Source organism: Arvicola amphibius, chromosome 2 (genome assembly GCF_903992535.2).
Source record: "Arvicola amphibius chromosome 2, mArvAmp1.2, whole genome shotgun sequence".
Lineage (NCBI taxonomy): Eukaryota > Metazoa > Chordata > Mammalia > Rodentia > Cricetidae > Arvicola > Arvicola amphibius.
Genome location: NC_052048.2, coordinates 41,570,302 through 41,592,020, shown reverse-complemented (window position 1 = coordinate 41,592,020; position 21,719 = coordinate 41,570,302). Strand labels below are relative to the sequence as shown.

Genomic DNA, 21,719 nt, shown 5'->3' with positions numbered 1-21,719 from the left:
TCCTCCCCTACTGATTTTTTTCCCATACAGTGAAACTGTGCAGCTGGCAAAAAATCTACTGTAATGGGTTTTAGGGCTGCTGTAATTGCTTACTAAGAAGCAGGAAGGGAGAAAGGAAGAGAGAGAGGAAAGAAAAGGAGAGAAGAAAGGAAGAGAGTGAGAGAGAAATATTTAATTATTCTCTAGGTATTCACCCAACTTCTAACAAAGGAAAGTGTAGACAGATTTTTTTTTACAGTTGTTTCCAACGATAATCAGTAACGTATGGACTAAGTGTAAATTCACCTAGTTAAGTCCCAAATGCATTACTTTTTATGTATATGACATACTTCCATTGATATTTACATTCCCAACTCATTTCATATATAGGTTTCTAGAATGTAGGAGAACATATTAATCTTATGGTTTTGCTACAGCAATGGATTAGTAAAGTAGACACTGTATAAATGGCTGGGAGGTTGAATTTCCTGAATAACTGTTCAAGGTTATGTTTGACGTATCACTTTTTCTTTCTGTTTCCCACTTCCATGTTTGGTGAGAAGACAGCAGTCCCTCTTAGATGAATGAAATGAACTAACATACATGCAAAACAATAAACTACTGTCCTGACATATCACAGGTATCTGCGTCAGATGTACATTCCATCCTGTTAACATAGCACATGATTTGGAATTGATCTTTAAAATATGCTGAAATGGGTGTGTAGTTCATCTAATGGTTTTAGTCATTATTTCCTTCACACTGCTCACAGTAAGGCTTAGTGGTTACTGAATAATATTATGTCCTGGATACTGGGCTAATTATAATTAGTCTTCTGGTTTTAGTACTTCACTTGAACCTCTCAATGGCACCATACAGTAAATATTTTTATTTCTATTTCTCAAAAGAGAAAAAACTGAGCCACTCAGAGTTATAGCAAAGTAAGGTTACTTGGCCAGTTGTACTTAGCTTCAAATCACAGGATAAGTATTATAGTCAACTGAGGTAAAGATAATAATTTTAAAAAACAAAACCCAAACAAGATTTTGCTTAGATATCAGATGAACTGTAATTTTCTCCTAATTTTTCTTCTTATAGTTGATATTTTTCTTTCAAGTTTCTCTGTTTTACTGCCTTGGAGGGATAGAAGGGTCATGGATTGGTAGGAATCCACCACTTCTAAGAGACTATCTTCAAATGAACAGTTTTAAAGGGGCGTCTGTGGATGTCATGTTTGTGCAAAAGGACTTCCCAAAAGACATCTTTGTGCAGACCTGGATAAATAAGAATAAAACCTTAGTAACAATTGTGGGAGGGTAGGTGTGACATCCCTAAGAGGGAAAGGTGTCATCAGTTTGTTCTAGCTAAGATGCTTTGAAAACAGAACCAAAGTTTGGTGCTTACGATTTAAACCTTTCTGGGGATGAATGTGTTCATAAAAATGGGGAAAATTGCTTCCTTTAAGTTAATGTCCTTCAAGAGCCCAAAAGGTATCTGGTTTTTTCCCTTTCACTATCACCTGAGTTTTTGCTTTCCCTCCTCTGACCTCTTTCTTGTCAGAGTACATTAGGCATGGAAGCACTCCCTCAAGGCCTCAGATTTAAAATCAGAGGGTTTAAAGGTCTTATTATGATCTAGTTGGCTGTCGAACTTATCAGGTTTGTTACCTTTTGTCATATGATCCACACTGGACCAATAACTTCCCTGGGCAATGAAGTAATGATTGTTCAACCCCATAACTCATCTTCTGCATCCCTCTTACTAACCTTAGAGGAATGAAAACTTGATGCCATGACAACCAACTAAATCCTGATGAAAGAGAAAATTGGTCTGAGATGTAGCTCAATAGTAGAGCACACATCTGGCATGACCAAGAGTGAATAAAACCCTGGATTTGATTCCTAGTATGCAAGCACATGTACACATGTACACACACACACACACACACACACACACATTGTGGGGGGAGAGAGGAAGATTTTGAAAAATTTAACTAAGGATTAATTTATAAATGCTCAGAATTTGAACTTCAGTTATCTGAATTTTGCATCATATCTTTAATTGAGGAGGGTGTGAAATTTTAATAATCTGGTGAAAAGGCTATGTGTTAGTGACTTGTGTGGGAGTTAGTTATTATTGCTTAGAAGCTTGTTTGGTTAGTCATATTACTGCTTAGAGCCTTTAAAATGTAAATAATTATAGTTTAATTGACATTTCCGTATTCAGCCCAAATCATTCATCATTTCTAAGTATCCCTTTTAGTTCTAAGTTGAACAAGTCTCTTTCTCCACCTAAATTACTAAGCTTAAAGTAACAAGACAGATTTTTCATCATGCTGCAACAAAACCCTTATGTCCCTACGTATTGTGCTAGTACACCTTAGGGCACGTCTTTCAATTCTGACAATGTGAGTGACACATCTGTCTTGATATTTAGTATCTACCGGGTCACCTGGTCCTTTGAAATCCCCAACATTTCCTGAGCACCAGTTCTACTATGAAGGATCTTCCTGGTCCCAATAGCATACCCCTTCGACAAAAGACCTGATGCATCAGTCACTGCAGTCACCTCAAGTCACCATGTCATGGGTGGGTGCAGCTGAAGATTGCAGTTGCAATTGTTTCTGACATAGGTAAAAGATGACTTCTTTTCTCAAGAGATGCCTGTTTTAATCCCAGATTTTATCCTACTGGTTCTTTATGAACTCACCTTACTTTCCTGTAGCTCACGTTCTCTGCCTGTCTCCTATTTTACCCATTCCTAAAAACTGGTAGGGATGACAAATGACATCATGGTGACAAGTGTCTTTAAGGAGCCAAAGATGTAGCTCAGCAGCAGATTTCTTTCCTAGTACATACAGGGACCTGAGTTCAAATCCTAGGTCTTAAGATTAGTGTTAAGAAAATAGACAAGAATAAAATAGAAAAAAATAGACAAAAATAAAAAAGAAAAAAATAGACAAGTGTTAAGAATAGACAAGCTGTGGGTTTTCTGATGTACTTATAATAAGTAACATTATTTAATGAAATATCAGCCATAAGAAACAGTGTTATCTTCTTCCCACATGTACCTTAGGCTAAAGCTGGCTGACACCTCTGAGTAGCTGAGATCTAGCTTGATCACTAGTATCATCTGGTAACTCAAGACGGATCATCCCTATGTGCCCTTCAGCCTCAGTTACGGTGTTTAAGTTTGTTTCAGCACCTCTGCATGCTTCAGTTTGATTACTAGTTACTGCTGACTCATTCTTAGATGGTCAATGTTCATCATTCAGATATTTACAGAAGAAACTGGCATCGGTGTGTTAGGAAAAACAAAATAAAAATGAAAGGAGAAAGAGAAGGAGGTCAGGAGGAAGGAACAGGAGGAAGAGAAGGAAAAAAGAGGGAAGGAGGAAAGAATTATTGTAAGAGGAAAGACTTTAGATACCCTGACTTAAAACTTACACCTCCAGAAATTACAGAATTTTTGCCTTCCTGTGATCTCAATGATTTCAATGTACTATCAATAGTGCAGGGAAAGGAGTGTCTCACATTTACAGGGTCTTTCTCAGAAGCACTTTTGGACCCAAGTTCAAAAGTGATATGATTGCTGTGGACAGTTCTGACATTCAGAAGTCCAAAATCCAGTTCAAATCAGCTGTTATTTACATAGCATCACAGAACAGGAGAAACAGAAAGGAAGCATGTGATTCCTCCTATGTGCATACTCTTCTGCAGGAAGTCTACTAAATGGAGATCCAAATACAGGAAAATGAACATTTTAATATATCAGATAATGTTAGTTGCTTTCACGCAAAACTAAAAAGGCAACAGTTATCTTGTTGATGAGAGATATCACTTTTGTAGCAGAAAAATAGATTGTGATTGTAATCAGCAAAAGTTTAGAGGCATCTAGGAGACAGACCTCCGGTCATGTTTGCTAGGAAATTTCTAAACTGACGTGAGAGGATCCATCGTAACTGTGGGCAGTCCTGGACTGAATAAAAGAGAGAGAGAATTGATCACTGGTATTCAAATCTCTGCCTCTTGTGAGTGGATGAAATATGACCAGCTGCTTTACACTCTTATAACCACAGCTCCAGACTCTGAACTGAAACAAATGTTTCCTCCCCTAACTTGCTTCTTTATAGGCATTTTTGTCAAAGCAATGAGAAAAGTAAAAAATACAAATAGATCAACAGCATGGAATGATAGGGTAGTGAAGTGAATGAACCATTTCATGAATTCAAATCACTGGTCTTGGAGGCTTGTTGAGGCTGCCCTTCCCAAAGCAGAAAGAACCTCTATGCATCCTAGAGAAATTTTCATAGGTAATGAGGTGTTCTCAATTGTTGAGCCAAAGGTGGTTTATCAAATGATTCTTCTGTTATCAACCACCTGATGTAGGGTGGGATTGTCTCTAGAACTTGACATTAAACTTTGATAGGCATCTCTATACTAACATGCAGTTTCTATAATATCCCAGGTATTTATACTTCACTATCAAAGGGCATCCATGCTTTAAGAGATTCCTACATCTAAATACCAGTTGTCTTCATGATTCCAGATGTTCCTATAATGAACTTCACCAGTATGTTTTGGCTCTCTATAAAATATGACATTATCTTCAATGTCAAGGTTTTTGATAAATAGCTTAAAACTACATTCTTCATCTCCCATGAGCACAGTTTCTATCCATGCACAAAAATCTATTAAAACTGCATCAAGTTGATTGGATGGGTCACATGGAGCAGACTGGATCACTCTTCATCACAATTAAGCAAAGCTTTAACCTTGGATGATTGTGACTCCAGTACCAACCTTGCCTTTACCCAATCAAAAGAGTCACATAACCTACTTTTGTACTTTCTAATGCAATCCACATGCTAATGGAAATATTTAGTAAATGATCAGTTCCTTTAATTTCTCTTTGTTTCTGTACCCTAAAGCATGTATTGGCCACTCAGTTGCCTGGGAGTTTTGGACCTGAAGTGACCTCTAGGAAGTGGTATAGACTGGCAAATTAGAGACTTTATGCCAGATCCTCACAGAAACTCACCTTTCCCAGTGACATCTCTGATTGGTTGAGGGATCATATATTCAAGTCTGTAAATTCAGGAGTCAATTCACGTGTAGTCCTTGGAATCTCAGCATCCACATCACCTTGGGTCTTAAATTTTAATTTCTAGGATTTATAATTATGTATCTATTTTATATAGTAAAATACAATGTGCATTAGTAATAAATATATATAGAAGTTTCTGAGTACTAGAATGTTATAAGAATTTTTCAAAATATCTTTAGTGTTATTTATCCTTCCCCACACTTCCTTCCTCTGTGCTACTCTCCACTTCACCACCCTAGTTTCTCACTTCTTCCATTGTTCCTTTACTCCTTTGTAGCAAGACCCTCCTCACAGCCCGACAGTAATTTCTGACTTCTGTGGCTCTTCCAGATGAAAGGCTAACTTTTTTTTTTTTTTTGAAAGGCTAACTTTTGAGTTTCAAAGCTAACATCCACAAACGAAAGAAACATAACAGTGTTTATCACTCCAGGTCTGGGTTACCTCACTCGGAATGGTAGTTTCTAGTTCCTTCCATTTACCTATGAGTTTCATTTTTAAAACATCTGAGTAAGATTCCATTGTGTAAATGTACCACATTTTCATTATCAGTTCATAAATTGACTGGCATCTAGGCTGTGTCTTCTTCCTGACTATTGTGAAGAGAGCAGCAAAGAATAATAAATGGACATTTCTAGGGTAGGATACTGGATCCTCTCTATATTTATCCAAAAACAATATAGATGGACCATGTAGTAGATCTTTTTGAGGAATTTCACACCTAGAGTCTATACCAGTTTGAAACACACACACACACACACACACACACACACCACAGTAGCATTTATTTTTTTTTAACCTTGGCTTTCCATCTTTTGTTTTAGATAAGCTCTTCCAATAGTTCAGGTGCTCACTTGGACATGAGGACCACTTAGGGTAACAGACACTGTGTTTCTCTGTCTGGATGCTCCGTGAGAATGATACCTAAGCACTGTGTTAGCATTGCCAGGGTAGCACACTGTCTAGACATCTATTTTGTTTTCACTATTTTCAAAACATTAGAAATCATAGAAGACACATATAACTTGTCAAGTCATGTCCTTTGATTTCTGGCCTCCACTCAAAACTGAACCATGTGAATACAACGAACACTTTCCTGTTACACAAACACACACACGCATGCACACATGCACATTCTTTGAGGGGTGTAGAGCTTCCTATCTAGAAATCAAAAAAATATTTCTTATACCTTTTCACAGATACATTTGTAAAGCATAAGAGAGTCAGAATCTACCTGAGGAACCTAGGAGTGTATCCCAAGGCAATCAGCTCTAAGTATAAGACTTAGTTGAAACCTTTCCATTTGTATTTGCAATTCATATGAATATCACATTCAATTTCGTTATATACCCATATCAATGAATTCAATTACTTTTTGAGTTAAATCCCTTAACTCTACTCACAAATTTCTAAACAAAATCCTCACCCCGAAGAAAAATGTTCAATTTTCCCAATAAAACAGTGACAAGAAAATAAGTAATATATAAAATTGGGGAAATTTTAAGCCATATTCAGAGCAGAATTCAAGGATTCTTGTGCATTAGGAAACAGCACTTTGGCATCTGCCTTCCAACACCCCCATTGCCACATCTCAATGAGTAAGTCACATGTACTAAAAATATCATGGAATAAAAGCAGAAGCCCCTTAGTCAGAGGCTTAATTTTAGCATTGCTACCACAAGGTTGGGTGAGATTTAGCACTAATCTAATCTCTGTTTTGCTACTTCATTCCTCCACAGTCACTGCTGGTTGAATGACCTTTCTTGGGACCAGAAATATGTTAGATTTTTGCACATACATAATAAAATATCATCGGAATGAGACGCTAAGTTTCAATATAAATTTCACTCATAATTCACATGCACATGTTCTCATGGCCCCAAGGTAATGTTATACAACATTTAAATAGTTTTGTGCATGAAACAATGTTTTGTATGGAACTTTCCACTAATGGCATCTGGACTGAGGACCATTTCATATTTGGGCTTTTCCAATGCGTTATGGTTAGCCTACATGGTAAAGATGAGAAACCATTTGGGGATTTTTGTGCCACCACAACTTGTTTGGGGGTAACTGCCTATAATACTATATTGAGAATGATTCTGAATCTGTGTCTGGCAGAAACAAATATAACTGTCAGCCATGGGTAGAAAAGTAGCTTCTTATAGTCCAAGTGACAGATGCTTGTCATGCCTTCCCTGCTCTATCCAGCATTGATAGATAATGACATCAGTGTCTGGACCCTGAGCAATCTTTCCTGATGCATAGAGCAGTCTGTACCAAATTCTCTATGACACAGAGCATTCGTAATAAGGTGTCCTGTCAGTGGCAGACAGGGTTTCATTGACCTTTGCTGTGAAGGGTTATCGCTGTCATTACAGGAGTTAAGTACCCATTAATCTATTGTCTAATTAACAAAGGTATAACATTGATCCTCTTTCCACATATGCAGATTTTATCTCCTCTGTACCCTCCTCAATATCCATGTTTCCTCAAATATTATTCATTGGAGCACAGGACACATACTACTTTAAATTTATCTTTTAGTGTTTCAGTTATAGTTAGAGGTCAACTAGAGTGTTCTTTGGAGGTAGCTCACAAATCCCTCATACAACACATTCGTTGGACTTTCTTGATAGCTATATAGCATGTCTGATTATCAGAGCTAATGAACCCATGGGGTTTCTGGCCCAGTTCTGTTTTGCTGGGAGTGGAAGTTATGAATTTTTAGGAAACTCATGACTTAAAATATTTTTTTTACAAATTCAGAAAATGACAAGCAACTTAATATCCCATTTAAATGGCATTTTATTAGGAGGAAAGGAAAGATATAACCAGCATAATCTCAAAGGTTTAGACCACTGTGTCTGGTAACTAGTGAAAGCCTTGGTTGAGGTAGACAGGTATCCTTTTATTGCCTTAGTTTTCAGGTGAAAAACAGGAATGGAAAGTGCTTAGCTTCTAATAAACACTGAAGCTCAGATTCTATCCTTATCTTTTGACAGCCAAACCAGGGATCATCCCCTGTGGTTATATTTCCTATTCATGGAAACTAATAACTAATCCCAACCCCAATCTTTAGCAGTTCCAAGCATTTGTCAGCACTGCTGTCCATTCCTGGGCCAAGAGTTCAGCTTTTATAAAGAACTGGAGCCCAGCAACTGCTTGACCAGCCAGTGAACCAGCAGAGACATTCACATCAGCTCTATCACTTCCAAATTTGCTTCAAACACATCTTTCATAGTTACTTCCACAGCATCCTACCTCCGTTCAAATTCATCCACACAAACACTGCACAAAAATCATGCCAGGTATTGCTAAAACTAATGAAAGATAAGGACAGCCATGCTATTAAAGGGTCTCTTGACTGATTCTTCTAGCTTTTCTATAAAACACAACCCAGATTCAACCAACTAATCTACCGGTGTGTGTGTGTGTGTGTGTGTGTGTGTGCATTTTTGCCTACAGAAGCCAGAGAGGATATCAACTCTACTGGAAGCATAGTCATAATTGTTATTGTGGGAGCTGGGAACTGAATTTGGGTCCTCTGGAAGAACAGGAAGAATTCCTAACTGCCGAGACATCTCTCCAGCCCATTTGCAGACTTCACAATAACTACCTGTACAGTTCTTAATGAGGTTCTTTTCTCACTTTATTGCACCAATAAATGAACTGTCATATTTACTGACATTTATGTAGAAATTATGGATTCTTAATGTTAGAAGAGATGAATGGATCATCCCATTCTACTCCTTCAACTTCTAGATAAGGAAAATAAAACCCCTTATCACCACAACACAAAGAAGTCAATAACATATATCTGCCATACAAAACCCACTCTTTCATACATTGCGTCCACCCCATGTCCCTGTCCATGCTTTATACCAAATGTGTCATCATGCTTCAATTCATGAATTTCTCTGGATTTTATCTTCTGGATCTGCAAAGCAGAAAAGGTCAAAATTAAATTCTGAGGATTCAAGAAAGGCATCTTTTAAAGTATGACACATTTACCACTGTTGGGATAGAAGTCAATGCAGTAAGCACATGACTCTTAGAAGAAACTGGGGTCAGGAAAAGTTAAGGGTGTCTGTTGGAAGAATACATTCACACAGAGTAGCTTTGCTCGGCGAGCACCTGTGCCTAAACTATCCCTTGATTAGTTTATTTTCAGAAAACAATAGCCAAGTAATTCTCTACTCTTGGTCCACAGATATGAACAAAAGACCTATTCAAAGACTGAAGACTTGAGTTAATTTCCAGTCACTTTGGATGTTCCAAACCAGAAAGTCATTGCTAGATCCTTCTGCCTTAATTAGTCCCACATTATAACCGTTTAGTCTTTTCTGTTGAACATCAGAAGTTTCACAATCCGTTTAATACACTGCATTCCAAATATCTGTTTACTTAGTTGTCACAAATTGCCAATGGGGCAGAAACTGTCTGTCACTTCCAGAGCAATTAGTGAGTGAAAAACTTATCAAAAGAAATCTGTCAAGTTTGAGTAAGTATAAATATTGCATGGAAGTCCCAGAGGAAATCAAACTGAGTGGGATATGTTTTTTGCTCATTGCAGCACACGAGAGTTTATTTTCTTTTATTTGCTTGGCTTTATTTTTTTTTGGAATGTTGATAGCATTTTATATAACCCAATGGATTAATGTTTTGCTCTGATAAAAATAGGTTTTGGCTCTTCAGGGAAATCTGTATTGTCTGTTGAGTCGTTTAACAATAGTATTCTTTACTTTTAAATGCCAAGCGTGTCTGTTGTCCTAGCAGAATGCTGGAACAGGAACATTGCCAGAAACATTAGGTCATTTTCTGCCTAGCATCCTTTGATGTCTCACCCTGACCTTTTCTAGGCCTCAGAATTTTCATATCTTCCAAGTCTAAAAATGTGACATGATATGTTGGTGCTATTTAGTTTTTACTATTTCTTCTGTCTGCTTTGATATTGTGTTGTTATTGGATTATATTCCTTCCAGTCCTCCTGATGGCTCAGAACCTATACACAAACAGAAACACAATATTTCAGGTAGTGATATTTGCTATGAAGAAAACTAAGTTAATTTATCAGCTGGAGATGTCCTATTTGAGGGTTGAGCATTCAGTTGAACATTGTTATTTTACTTATTCCCCAGCTGAGAATACTCCCCTGGTCTTCAGGGTGAGGCACTTACAAAAAGAGAGATGCTGAAATGGTGATATAAGGGTCCTTAGCCATCTCTTTGATATTCGTTTTTTTTTTTTTTTTAATTTAAAATTACTTTTTGGTCCGCCTACAAGGAAATGGTTTTTGCTGTGACAGCACAGCTTTACAAATAAGGTTATCCTACTTTGTTCCTATCTGTACCATCCTGCTCCCTCCCTTGCTTCCTCCCTGCTATTCTCTCTGCACCTATACAGGTTCTTCTAATTTTCTGGATACATATATCAACTAATCTTATTTTGCACTCTCTCTCCTCAGAAATTTTCTTCCTCCTTTCTTATAGTCTCTTTCTATTTTCATGACACACAAACACATATTCATGCATGCACATACACACATGCACACACACAAAGAGAGAGAGAAAGAGAGAGATAGAGATAGAGAGAAATCTAGATTCCACAAACACGAGGAAGCATGATATTTGTCTTTCTAATTCTGTATCCTTTTTCTTAACATAAAGATTTCTAGTTCTATCCATTTTCCTATAAATGTTATAATTTCCTTTGGCATTCTTTTTGACAATTCAGGTTTAGTCTTTTTGGAACATGGAAAGTATTGACATCATACTGTTATTACAATTTGACAAGATTATTAAAACTTACTATTTCATCAACCTTCTTTTTTCTCTCTCTTTATCATCATCTCTTCCTTAGCTTTCATTTGCTCTTTATTCAATTTAAAAATATATTCTACCCCTCAGTATAATTTACAACTTCCCAGTTAGAGTTCATGGAAATCATGGAGTCAAGTGATATGCCAAAAATTGTCCCTGAAATTAAACTAGAAAAGATTCTATGACAAAGTTGAACTAGTATTTAATGAGTTTTGTAGTCTAAAGTTCCAAATTCTCCTTCATTCCTCCAGCTCTATAACTCAGCAGACATTTCAATGACTTTTGGATAAACTGACTCAGTACATCTACCTATATCCCAGTTTAAATTATCACCATTTTATTGATGAAGAAGTAGAAAATGGGAGCGTTTATGTGCTTTCCCTTATGTAACACAGATTTCAACTTCGGTTCTTTCCCTCTATAAAATATCAGACCAGATGTCTTTCTTCTAATAGCTGCTTTCTGGCTGTTAAATGCCTCCCTCAGAATTCGGAGGACTTCACCACCACTAGCCACTACAAGAGTTTTAAAAAAAAAAAATCTCAAGGGAAAAAAATTATAGTTTTGTATATTTGATTTCAGCTCTCTTTGGGGAAGTGTGAATCGATTTAATTTTGTCTTGGTAAATTACTTTGTAATGTCTACTTTGTAACTTCGGAGATGTTAGCTTATAGTTAAATTTTCTTAAAGCTATCAGAGGACACACGGTCTTTTCGCTGTCCTTATTAGAGAACTGGGGTGCTGAGAGACAGCAGGGCTTGCCGGAAATGCGATTATGGAGTCAAGTACAGAGCACACTGTCTGCCTTGCTGACCTTTTTAAGTCTTTTCTTTTTTTTCTCATTTTTTTTTATTAAAAATTTCCATCTCCTCCCCTCCTCCTCCCCTTTCCCTCCCTTCCCTTCCACCCATACCCCCTCTCCACCCCTCTCCAAGACAAAGAGCCATCAGGGTTCCCTTCACTATGTTAAGTTCAAGGTCCTCCCAGCTCCCCCTAAGTCCAGGAAGGTGAGCAACCAAACTGACAAGGCTCACAGTGAGCCCGTCCATGCTGTAGAGTTCATGCTCATTGCCGTTGTCCTTGGTTTCTCAGTCCTCCTCCACCGTCAGCCACATTCAGAGAGTCCGGTTTGGTCCCCTGTTCCATCAGTCCCATTCCAACTGGACTTGGTGGTCTCCCGTTAGATCTGTCCCACCGTCTCAATGGGTAAACGCACTCCTCACGGTCCTGACTTCCTTGCTCATGATCTCCCTCCTTTTGCTCCTTACTAGAAGGAGTCCCTGCTAGATTATGTTTCCTCATGACCTGTTATCTAGTCTTTGCCTATCTTAAAGTTCAGGTGTCTTTTTGTTTGGTTGTTTTGTTTTGTTTGTTTGCTTGATTGCTTTTGTTTTGGAAATAGCCAACATACTGGTGTTGTCTGAAATTTTAAAAAAATTTTTTTAGATTTCTTTTTAATGTTTATGAGGTGTTTAACTGCATGTATGTCTGTGTAACATGTTTATTCCTCGTACCTAAGTGCCAGAAGAGGACTTCAGATCCTCTGGCACTGGAGTTTCAGGAGATTGCCATGTGTATGCTGGGAATTGAACCCAGGTCCTCTGGAAAAGCAAGTACTCTTAAATACTGAGTCACCTCTCCATCCTTATGTAATCTTTCCTGAAAATGTAAACAAATACCTACTTACCCCAGACAGAGTACTAATGAAAGACCAAAGAAACTATGCCTTGCCATGTCTAGGTTAGTAAAGCATTAAGTTAATTGATGTTAGTTACAGGAGTATGGGTAAGGATTTACTTATAGGAGCAAGGATGTCTTGAAGGCAGATAATGCATCAGTGAAAAGCCTACCTCACACGAGTGAGAACTATGAAAAACCTTTTCCTCATAGTTCCTTGTATTACGTGAGATTAGAGTCACTCCTTCCCAGAAGCCTTTCTACTTATATGACTCTGAGGAAAGGTTTCATAGATGTGTTGAGTTTTAGGAACTTCCTGAGATGTAGACGTTTGTTTACTTCCTGAGCCTTGTAAGATTCATGTACTTTCTGATTCTTAACAAGCTTTTTTTCCAGGATAAAATGTTTTATATCAGAAGATATTGCTCCATGACCTTGGGAAGAACTTATTTTTATGCCTATTATCCTTTTGACAGTAGCATGGAGTTACCTCTAACTACATGTGCAAACATAGTGTGATTAGCTTTTCACATAGAAACATAATTATAGCTCTTCAAAATCATACATGTGGAAATGCAATAATTCTGGAATAAAGGGAGGGCAATCTGCACAACCCCTCCTTTGTAAGTCAACAATGGATTATTAAGGCAAAACATGCTTCTTGTTACACATTCAGTAGTTGAGTTCAATTAGAGTTGGGATTCACTGAAGGATTAAACAGCAAAGATGCCTTCGTCAGTAATTAGTGCTCTCTTTACAAAGCTCAAGTGGCTTTTCTGCCATTTTCCAAGGACCCCTCATGCCTTTAGAATTTAACCAAGATCACATGAAAGAATGGCATGGTGTCACTCAGCCAAATATTTCTATAACCAGAGATGCCCAGTGTATCTTTTTTTTTACTCCTCCCCCCAGCAAAGAGACTTTTAAAGAGAAAAGCGGTCTTAACAAATCAGGGCCAGTAGCCAGTATGTCATGGTTCAGCTATGGTCACATCTCTGGCTCACACTTCACAGAGAAGAAGGATGAAGTGCCCGGAGTTGAAAAGGTTGATGTTCTTAGAACATGATTGTGCCAGCCATCTGACTGTAGCTACTCAGAGAAATTCTTTGTCATCTGGGGTTCTTTGAATTGAAAACATGGGCTCGTGTGTCCAGTCACAAAATTTTCATCTAATCCTTATGAAAAACCAAGAGCTGTCAAAGGACTGTTTCTAGATAGGACTACCCCAATGCATTCTGGGATGAGTAAGTATTTGTAAGCATGCTTCTCTGACTTCCACTCCACACTCACTTTCTTATGGATATGTCTTTTTAAACTATATTTTTGAAGAACATATTTATATGTGTGATATAATTAAGATACCAGTGTGTATTTGGTGAGTAACACTTAATTACTATCTTATTAAAATTTTGGAGAAGTAGTCAATGTTCTATGTAAGAAGAGAAGAGAATTTCAGTTGAAAGTGGGAGAAGATGGGAAAAGAATGGATTGAATCTGAATGATTACTCTGTTTAAGGGTGAAGATTTTTTGTTTTTTGGTTTTGGGGTTTTTTTTCTGCTTATCTAGATATGATTTCTAGGTAGCTTTGTAACCTGTCCTGGAACTATCTCTTGTAGACCAGGCTGGCCTCAAACTCATAGAGATTCACATGCCTCTGCCTTCTGAGTGCTGGAATTAAAGGTGTGCGCCACCACCCAGCTAAGGGTGAAGAATTTTGATTCATTACTTTGTTTTTTCTGTGTCAAAGCTCCTGAGTTAATGAAAACGATGAACTGCATCTAATATCACAGAGGACTATGCAAACCTGTAATCCAATGCACTATAGTGGTCATTATTGAATAAGGAAAGTAATCTAAAAAGTGCCCAGGGTAGCGTCTCACATTGCTATGTCAAGGTTATATATTAGGTCTTAAACCTTGCATTCCTTTAGAACCTGCTACAAAGTACTTGGCACATGCTTATACCTTTGATTTCTAAGGGCTGGATCTCTCTGAGTCATCTTCCAGGGTATCTTCTAGTCTTCTTGAAATAAAGCATTATTGACTGGCAGTAGGAAACCTTTTGTGATTACCTCCCATTTATACTTTACAAGGTGAAGAGCAGCAATCTAAATTTCTACCTTGACCACTTTTATTCTAAATGCAGAAAGCTTCCAGGGTCAACAGACTTATTTACAATGATGATTCTTGTACTTGCAGAGCTGAGCTATGCCTGGATCTTCAATGAATACCCTTCCTATCAGGATAACCGCCGCTTTGTTTCTCAAGAGACTGGGAATCTTTATATTGCCAAAGTAGAAAAATCCGATGTTGGTAATTATACCTGTGTAGTTACCAATACTGTGACGAACCACAAGGTCCTGGGGCCACCCACACCACTAATCCTGAGGAACGATGGTGAGTTGTCTACATAATTTTGTCAGTTCTATGCATGGGGCTCACTGGTGGGGCATGGAAAGATACTATATTATTGACACATAAGGCTTTAAAGAAAAGTTTAATACTTTCTATATTTGATACCCATTATTTTTTTCCACTTGTGTAAGAAATAAGCCCACAAACCCACTTTAGAAAACTAATTAGAAATCTGATTGCTAATCTCAACAGGGATAGGATGTGAATTTAAGCAAATGTAAATAACAAAAAGATCTTAAATTGTATACACAGGAAAAAATGAAGTGAAAGGTTGAACAAGTAGCTCATTAATCAATTCTGAGTAATTTAGTATTCAGAGTCCAGAAAGTGGTTTTAAATTATCCAAATAGCATCTAGATATACTATAGTGAAGGCATAGTTACTGCCACAAAGAAATTCAGAAATATGGATAGCTCACTTGAGAAAGAAGTTTTAATTCCCCATGCCATTATGAGAATATTTATGAAAATGTATGGATCCTATGCAAATATCCAGAGACTATAGGTTATATCACCGCGTGCTTTTAAAAGGCATTTTTTTTTTGTTAGCCAAGGTGTATAGGTACCATGACTCTTCTACTGGGGCATTTTATGCATATATCATTTCCTTTTTCTAAACTCCTCTCTTAGTCCAAAATTCTGACTTAGCGGGTGGGATATGCACTATGTCTTTCTGTTTCTTTAGACATACCACCTTTTTTTTCCAGGATGCCATCTCTCCAGATCTGCTGTTTTCCACCCTTGTTACATCAGGTGGCTTCTCATTAAACTCCAGTGAAATCCATTGCTATCTATGCCCCCACAAACACACACACATGGTCTCCTTCTCCTTCTACTCTTAGCTGTGTGTGCCGTGTAAAGTAACTCCACTATCTTGCTTACTGCTGTCTACTATAGAATGTAGCAAATAGAAACGTGTCATTAAATATTCATCGGAAGAATGAAAACAAAGGTATAATTAAGCCCAGTAGGAAGGAGCAATGTGACGATTTGAAGCTTCATAGTTGGAGAGGTTTAGGTTTCTATTCTAAAAACAAACAAACAAACAAAAGAAAACAAGCCTCCCAGTTCTTGCACACATCTGAAAAGGAACGACAAGAATATATCATACAGATGAAGAAATTACCAGTCAAGATACTAATAACAAACATTTGTTGGTTATTTATTATGTGCTAGATTATTCATTCAAAACTTAAAGAGCATAATCTTTCACAGTTGAGGGAACTCAGGCTTAGGTGTGTTAGGTAACGAATGTAAAAGACATATGAATAGGATTCCAACACCGCACTTTGTCTTCTGGCTCCAGAGCCCTGTATTTTAAACCTCCACTGTTTCTTCTCTCCATCCTACACGAGCTCTTACATTAAGTCTTATAGAAAAAAATGCCTTTTATTTTCCACATGTATTGCTCTGCATGTCTAGTTTCTTGCGATGCCAGGGGTTGAACTCAGGTCCTGGCATGAGCTAGGCAAGTGGTCTGCCCCTGAGCGATGCACCACGTTTATTCTGTAGCTCTACATTACTGGTGAACTTGATGCCCAAGTGGGCTTGAACTTGAAGTTTTCAGATCAGGGTGTTGACTGTCAAATTAGCTGTTTAGAGATGGTCTAAACATCTTTAAAAATAGAGATCACACTGAAAATTTTTCACAAATAGTTTAGTTTTCAGACACTTTGACAGCATTGTTTCTGTGTTCCAGTAAGCACAACAACAGGCCCTTATTTTATGCTTCAAATATTCTTCTGGACAGCAGAATGGTGAGAGGTAAGCAGGGCAAAGAGCAAAATGCAGTTTTATTTAAGAATAAACATAAAACAGCATGAAAAATAGAAGCTCTGTGGGGTGGCTATATACTGTTGAAAGGGTTGCCATGGAAATTCTCCCATAAGATGGACATGGGGCTGTAGTCAGAATGATAAGTCAGTCCTTAGAGGAAAAGAAAGAAAATAGTCCAGACTGAGCTGTCAGGACATTCAAAGGTCCTGAGGTGGAGAGAGAAAGTCAAGAAACACTTTTACCTGTCCTGGAAATAAGAATAAAGTAAATGTGGCTTGTGCTTGCTAATCTGGGTGGAGAATGGTTTGGAGTTTAATGTGCCAGTCGTGGAAACCAGAGGGAGAAGACTGAAGAGCAGTGAGAACCCTTTAGGAGTTCGTAGGCCTGAGAGTGACTGGTGTTTTTAGAAAGATTAATTGACTGCTTTCCAGAAGGAAAAAAAAATCTTCCAAAGAGTGGCCAGAAGACTACTGCGAAATTCACCTTAGTCATCAGTTCACGAAGTAGGCAAGATGGATTGAAGATGTAGCTAGGCCTAGCTGACACAGTCCCCGCCTAGCATGCATAAGTTCAGTCCTCAGTACTATATGAACCTAGGTTTGGTGGCATATACATGAAATCCCCACACATGGAATGTTGGGGCAGGTAGAACAGGTGTACCAGGTCATCCTCAGCTGTTTAGTGAATAGAAAGACAGCCTGAGCTACATGAGACCCAATTTACAAAATGATGTCCGACAAAGTACCAGCTCTGTCAAAAGGCACGGAGACCAACTTTCCAGTTCCAGAAAGAAAAAAAAATCAAAAAAGGATCTGCTTCCGTGGCATTTTGTATAAGATCCTTAAAAAGCAAAGAAAAACGAACCCTTTGGGGGGTTTCTAAACAAAATGTCTCTGTGCCAAATATCTAACCAAAAGAATTACCTGTCTTTGTGTGTCAAGTTATGGATATAATGCAATATTGACTTAGATGCAGCAAGGGTCAGCTGGAGACAAACATCATAGAAAACAGTTGCCTTTGAAAGTAGGAACCAAAATCAGGAACACAGGAAGTCTAGTATGCATTCCTCAAGCTGGCAGGAATCTTGCTTTTTGCTTGGTTTTTAGATTTATTCTTAAAATTTATTGTCTACTCCATCTCCATAGAAATGACCAATGTTTTGTATTAGAATATTTTATCACAGAATTTGCAGGCTAAACACCTCATTCTTCAGCGATTAATGCCCATTCATTCTTAATTTGCATGAGAGTTGCATAGTAAAAATTTATATTATCTTTCTCATTTAGACTGGAGTACATAAAATGGATATGAAGTTCAATTACTAAGCACAAAACAGGTTATTTAATTAGCTCCTATCTGAAGGTAAGAGAAGGGGAGTTATAAATCAAAAGGAAATTGCAAAATTAAGATGACATCCTTAATAAAGTCTATTCTGTGAGAGTTAAAAAAATCAATGAAATTATCACTCTACAGGAGCTTGTATTTAGTTGCTATGTTTGGCTGATATATGCAAGGAGTGTGGAATTGGTATAGTCCTTTGGATCTCTGAAGCACACTCAAAATTTCACACCCTTTTTCTGACTCAGAAATATAACAAGTAAGGCAGAGGCAGTTCGAGTCTCAGCTAAACTAATTGCCACAACTGTTGCTTTGCATCGCCATCAACAGATGTAACTTAAACAACTAGATTTCCCTACTAGTCAAGTCATATCTTTTGAGTTCCATCCAGGAAAGCAATTTTAGACTCAGTGTTTCCAGTCCAAGAGATCACCAGAGCACCATCAAAAATGAATGGTGAATCTTGGCTCAGGTGGTGATGGGAATCAGGTGTGGTGTCCCACGTCCATCTCAATGCATTCACCATGTGCCCCCAGCGCATTGTTCCACAGGAGTTTTGGACTGACTCTTCCTTTAATCCAGTATTTCACAAAGTGCATTTCTCTTGCTTCCCTCATCCTCATTCAATTTTTGGCCAGGAAATAAGCCAGAACGACAGAGGAACTAGTTCTCAGGGTAGAATCAAGACCCACCAGTTACTGGCAATTTCATAGAGAAGTTTCCCTTTATCCGCACTGGCTTTTATTTACTCATTGACCTTTGTTTACTCATTAATAAAATTATCACAGCTGTATTTACCTCCGGGAGGTACTTTGTGTATTAAGATGCATGCAAAGTGCTTTAGCACTGATGAAATAAAAGTGTGCATCAATGACTTACCTGAAATATGCTCATAAAACTTTATTTTAATAGAATTATAATAATAATGAAGAAAGGACGTTTGTTTGTAGAATATAGGTAGAATTGTGTTTCCAAAGTGCTAATTAGCAAGGTTAAACTTCCAGTAATTTTCTTTTGGTAAAAAATTTTGAACGTTGGGCCTGGAGAGATGGCTCAGAGGTCAAGAGTGTAAATTGTTCTTTTAGAGGTCCTGTATTTAGATCCCAGCACCCATGTTAAGTAGCTCTCTCTCTCCTGGTCTCCCTGTGTACTTGCACACATGAGCACCATGAACATATAATCACATACAGATGAGCTAGACTAACCAAATTTTACATCTTTGCTTTGGGGGAAAGGGGTTACTGTGGAGCTGAGAAGTGGCATGGGGCAATGTCAGAAAGACTCCTGACCACTATACATCTCTGTTTCACTGAGCTCCGGGAAGAGCTGACCTGTGCTCTGCTGACTCTTTCGCTTTTCCTTAACTGACTTTTTAAAATTTTGCATTTGGGATTCTTCCAAGTAAGTAAAGTTTGTTCTACAGTATTGTCTTATTAAAAAACATACATAATTGAAAATTGCTAGACAGATATGGTAGAATTTTGTTTCAGAGTTTCTAATTGTTTTTCTACATATTTTTAATATGTTATGAAAAATAACATAAGTTGTTATTTAGCAACATGTGCCTATCATTTAGGTTTAGGTGTTTCAAAGAGTTCCACAATAGCCCAGAAAGAAGTATAACAAAGGTTTGTTTATTTGGGGATAAACTCACAGTAAGGGTAGCCATCCACAGATCTCTATGAGCACTGGAAGCTGGGAGATGAATGCAGCAGTTTGAAGCAGTCAGTAATAACAATGAGCCTGAAATATTATATACATTCTGCAAGGGTCTCAAATTTGTCCCACATTTTCCACAAAAAGTAGCAGATTAATGTAAAGCATATGTTAGAGAAATAATAGAATTTGGTGATAAACCTGAAAGGCTACTTCCTATATCCCCAGTCATTATCACTTCCCCTGAAATGTCTCATGACAAAAAGACTTCACATGGAAATGAGCAATCAGGGAATGAGGAAGTCTGTAAGGATGCTGGTGTCTGTCATTCACATGAGCATATAACTGAGCATAAAGAGTACTTGTATAGACTTGACCGTTTATCTCTGTTGCTTGAGACTGGCTAGAGATTGACTTGTAAGTTCTGTTTGGCTCACTAGAACCAAGATAACTGTGAGCAAGATGACTTCAGCCTGGTTATGTTTGGTTGTTAAATATTTTAAGCCATTTTCCCTAATTAGAACAAACTCTATGTAGAAGAAATACCAAGTAATAGGAAACAACAAATTTATCCTTAGAGGCTTTTGCATTCTTTTTTCTCTTTAATCCTTGTATTTAACACCTTAGAAATATACATATATATATTTGCCTGTATGTCTTTATGTGAAATTTACTTTTTGAATGCTTATACTTCAGCATAAAATTAAAATATTGAAAGACATTACCTCTAGCTTTCTCCTTGTGAGTTACTGAATCCTAAAGTATCAAGCCTATTAATTGAAGAAGAAGAAGAAATCATGAATTCAAGAGGGAATGGATGGAATAGGAGGAGTTGAAGGGGAAGAAGGAGCAATGTAAATGGTAGAAATATAATACCCATGTAAGGAATTATTGCAAAAAATATATAATTTTTAAATACTAAAATTATGCATTTATGTTCTTGGAGTATAAGTGAAATTCTTAGCCATGCTTTTCCAAGTTCTTACCTTAGATCATGATTTAACCTAGTGGAAGAAAGGCCAGATGATGATCTCAGCATCTTATAGATTCAGAAAACACTGAAGGTGTACAAAAATAAATGTTGTGAACATGTATAGGAAGGGAAAAGTAGTGGACTGTTGGAATACAGTAACAATCAACTCCAATTCACATGAGATGGTGGTGTCATTTCTCTGGACCTTACTTTTCTTTGCTACATGAATGAGCAATACGTATTAATTTATCTCTAAGATTCTTTCTTGTCATTTAGGGGATTCTGGGCATAGCTTTTCAGTTTACTTCAAACTCAAAATTTGCAAAGATCGGGTTGCATAAAACACTATTCTATACAGACAAAACACGTGTTCCTCACTGGGTCTGAATTCTTCCAAATACAAATCATAGCAGGCAACAAGTACATTCACCTTCACTATGAAGAGACCATGGAAAGATACCCCATCTCTATCAACATTAAAATTTGTGCCACAAATCAACACAGCCCTTTCTATAGTTCTAAATTTATATGAAAATAAATTAAAAGAGCAAAAAGAAGGGGTGTTTAGAAATATATTCCATCTGTATCATGTTTCCTCTGTTATGATCTTGCTAGCTACTCACAGCAAGTCTTTCTAATATTTGTCCAACCTGTATTAGAGTCTCCTGGGGGCCCTAGCAAACACTATTTGTCTTCATAAATAAATCAGCTGTATTTATGTACCACTTAATTAACCTAGGAGTCAGATTTTAAAAAATACATTAGAGTCTTTAGAATATTTCTTTGAGTGTGTATTTGACCTACTTAGAGTCTTTTATTGATATCCCAGCATTTTGGCAACAAGCTAAGTTACATATCCTCTACTTAAAGGTAATTTTGCATTATTTGGGTATTTCTCCCCCAAATTCTCTGCTTTACTCAAGTCTCACTTTTAATTGTGACTTTCTTACAGCTTTGTCACATCAATCATGTCATGTTTTT

At 37.4% G+C, this 21,719-nt stretch overlaps 1 protein-coding gene across 1 annotated transcript in view; it reads left to right on the top strand.

Moving 5' to 3' along the window:
* Cntn4 (contactin 4) overlaps positions 1–21,719 on the top strand; it is a 353,211-nt gene that overhangs the window by 117,070 nt on the left and 214,422 nt on the right. Inside the window, exon 4 of the mRNA XM_038319285.1 lies at positions 14,781–14,978. Coding sequence (XP_038175213.1) covers positions 14,781–14,978 — 198 coding nt within the window. The remainder of the gene's footprint in view (positions 1–14,780; positions 14,979–21,719) is intronic.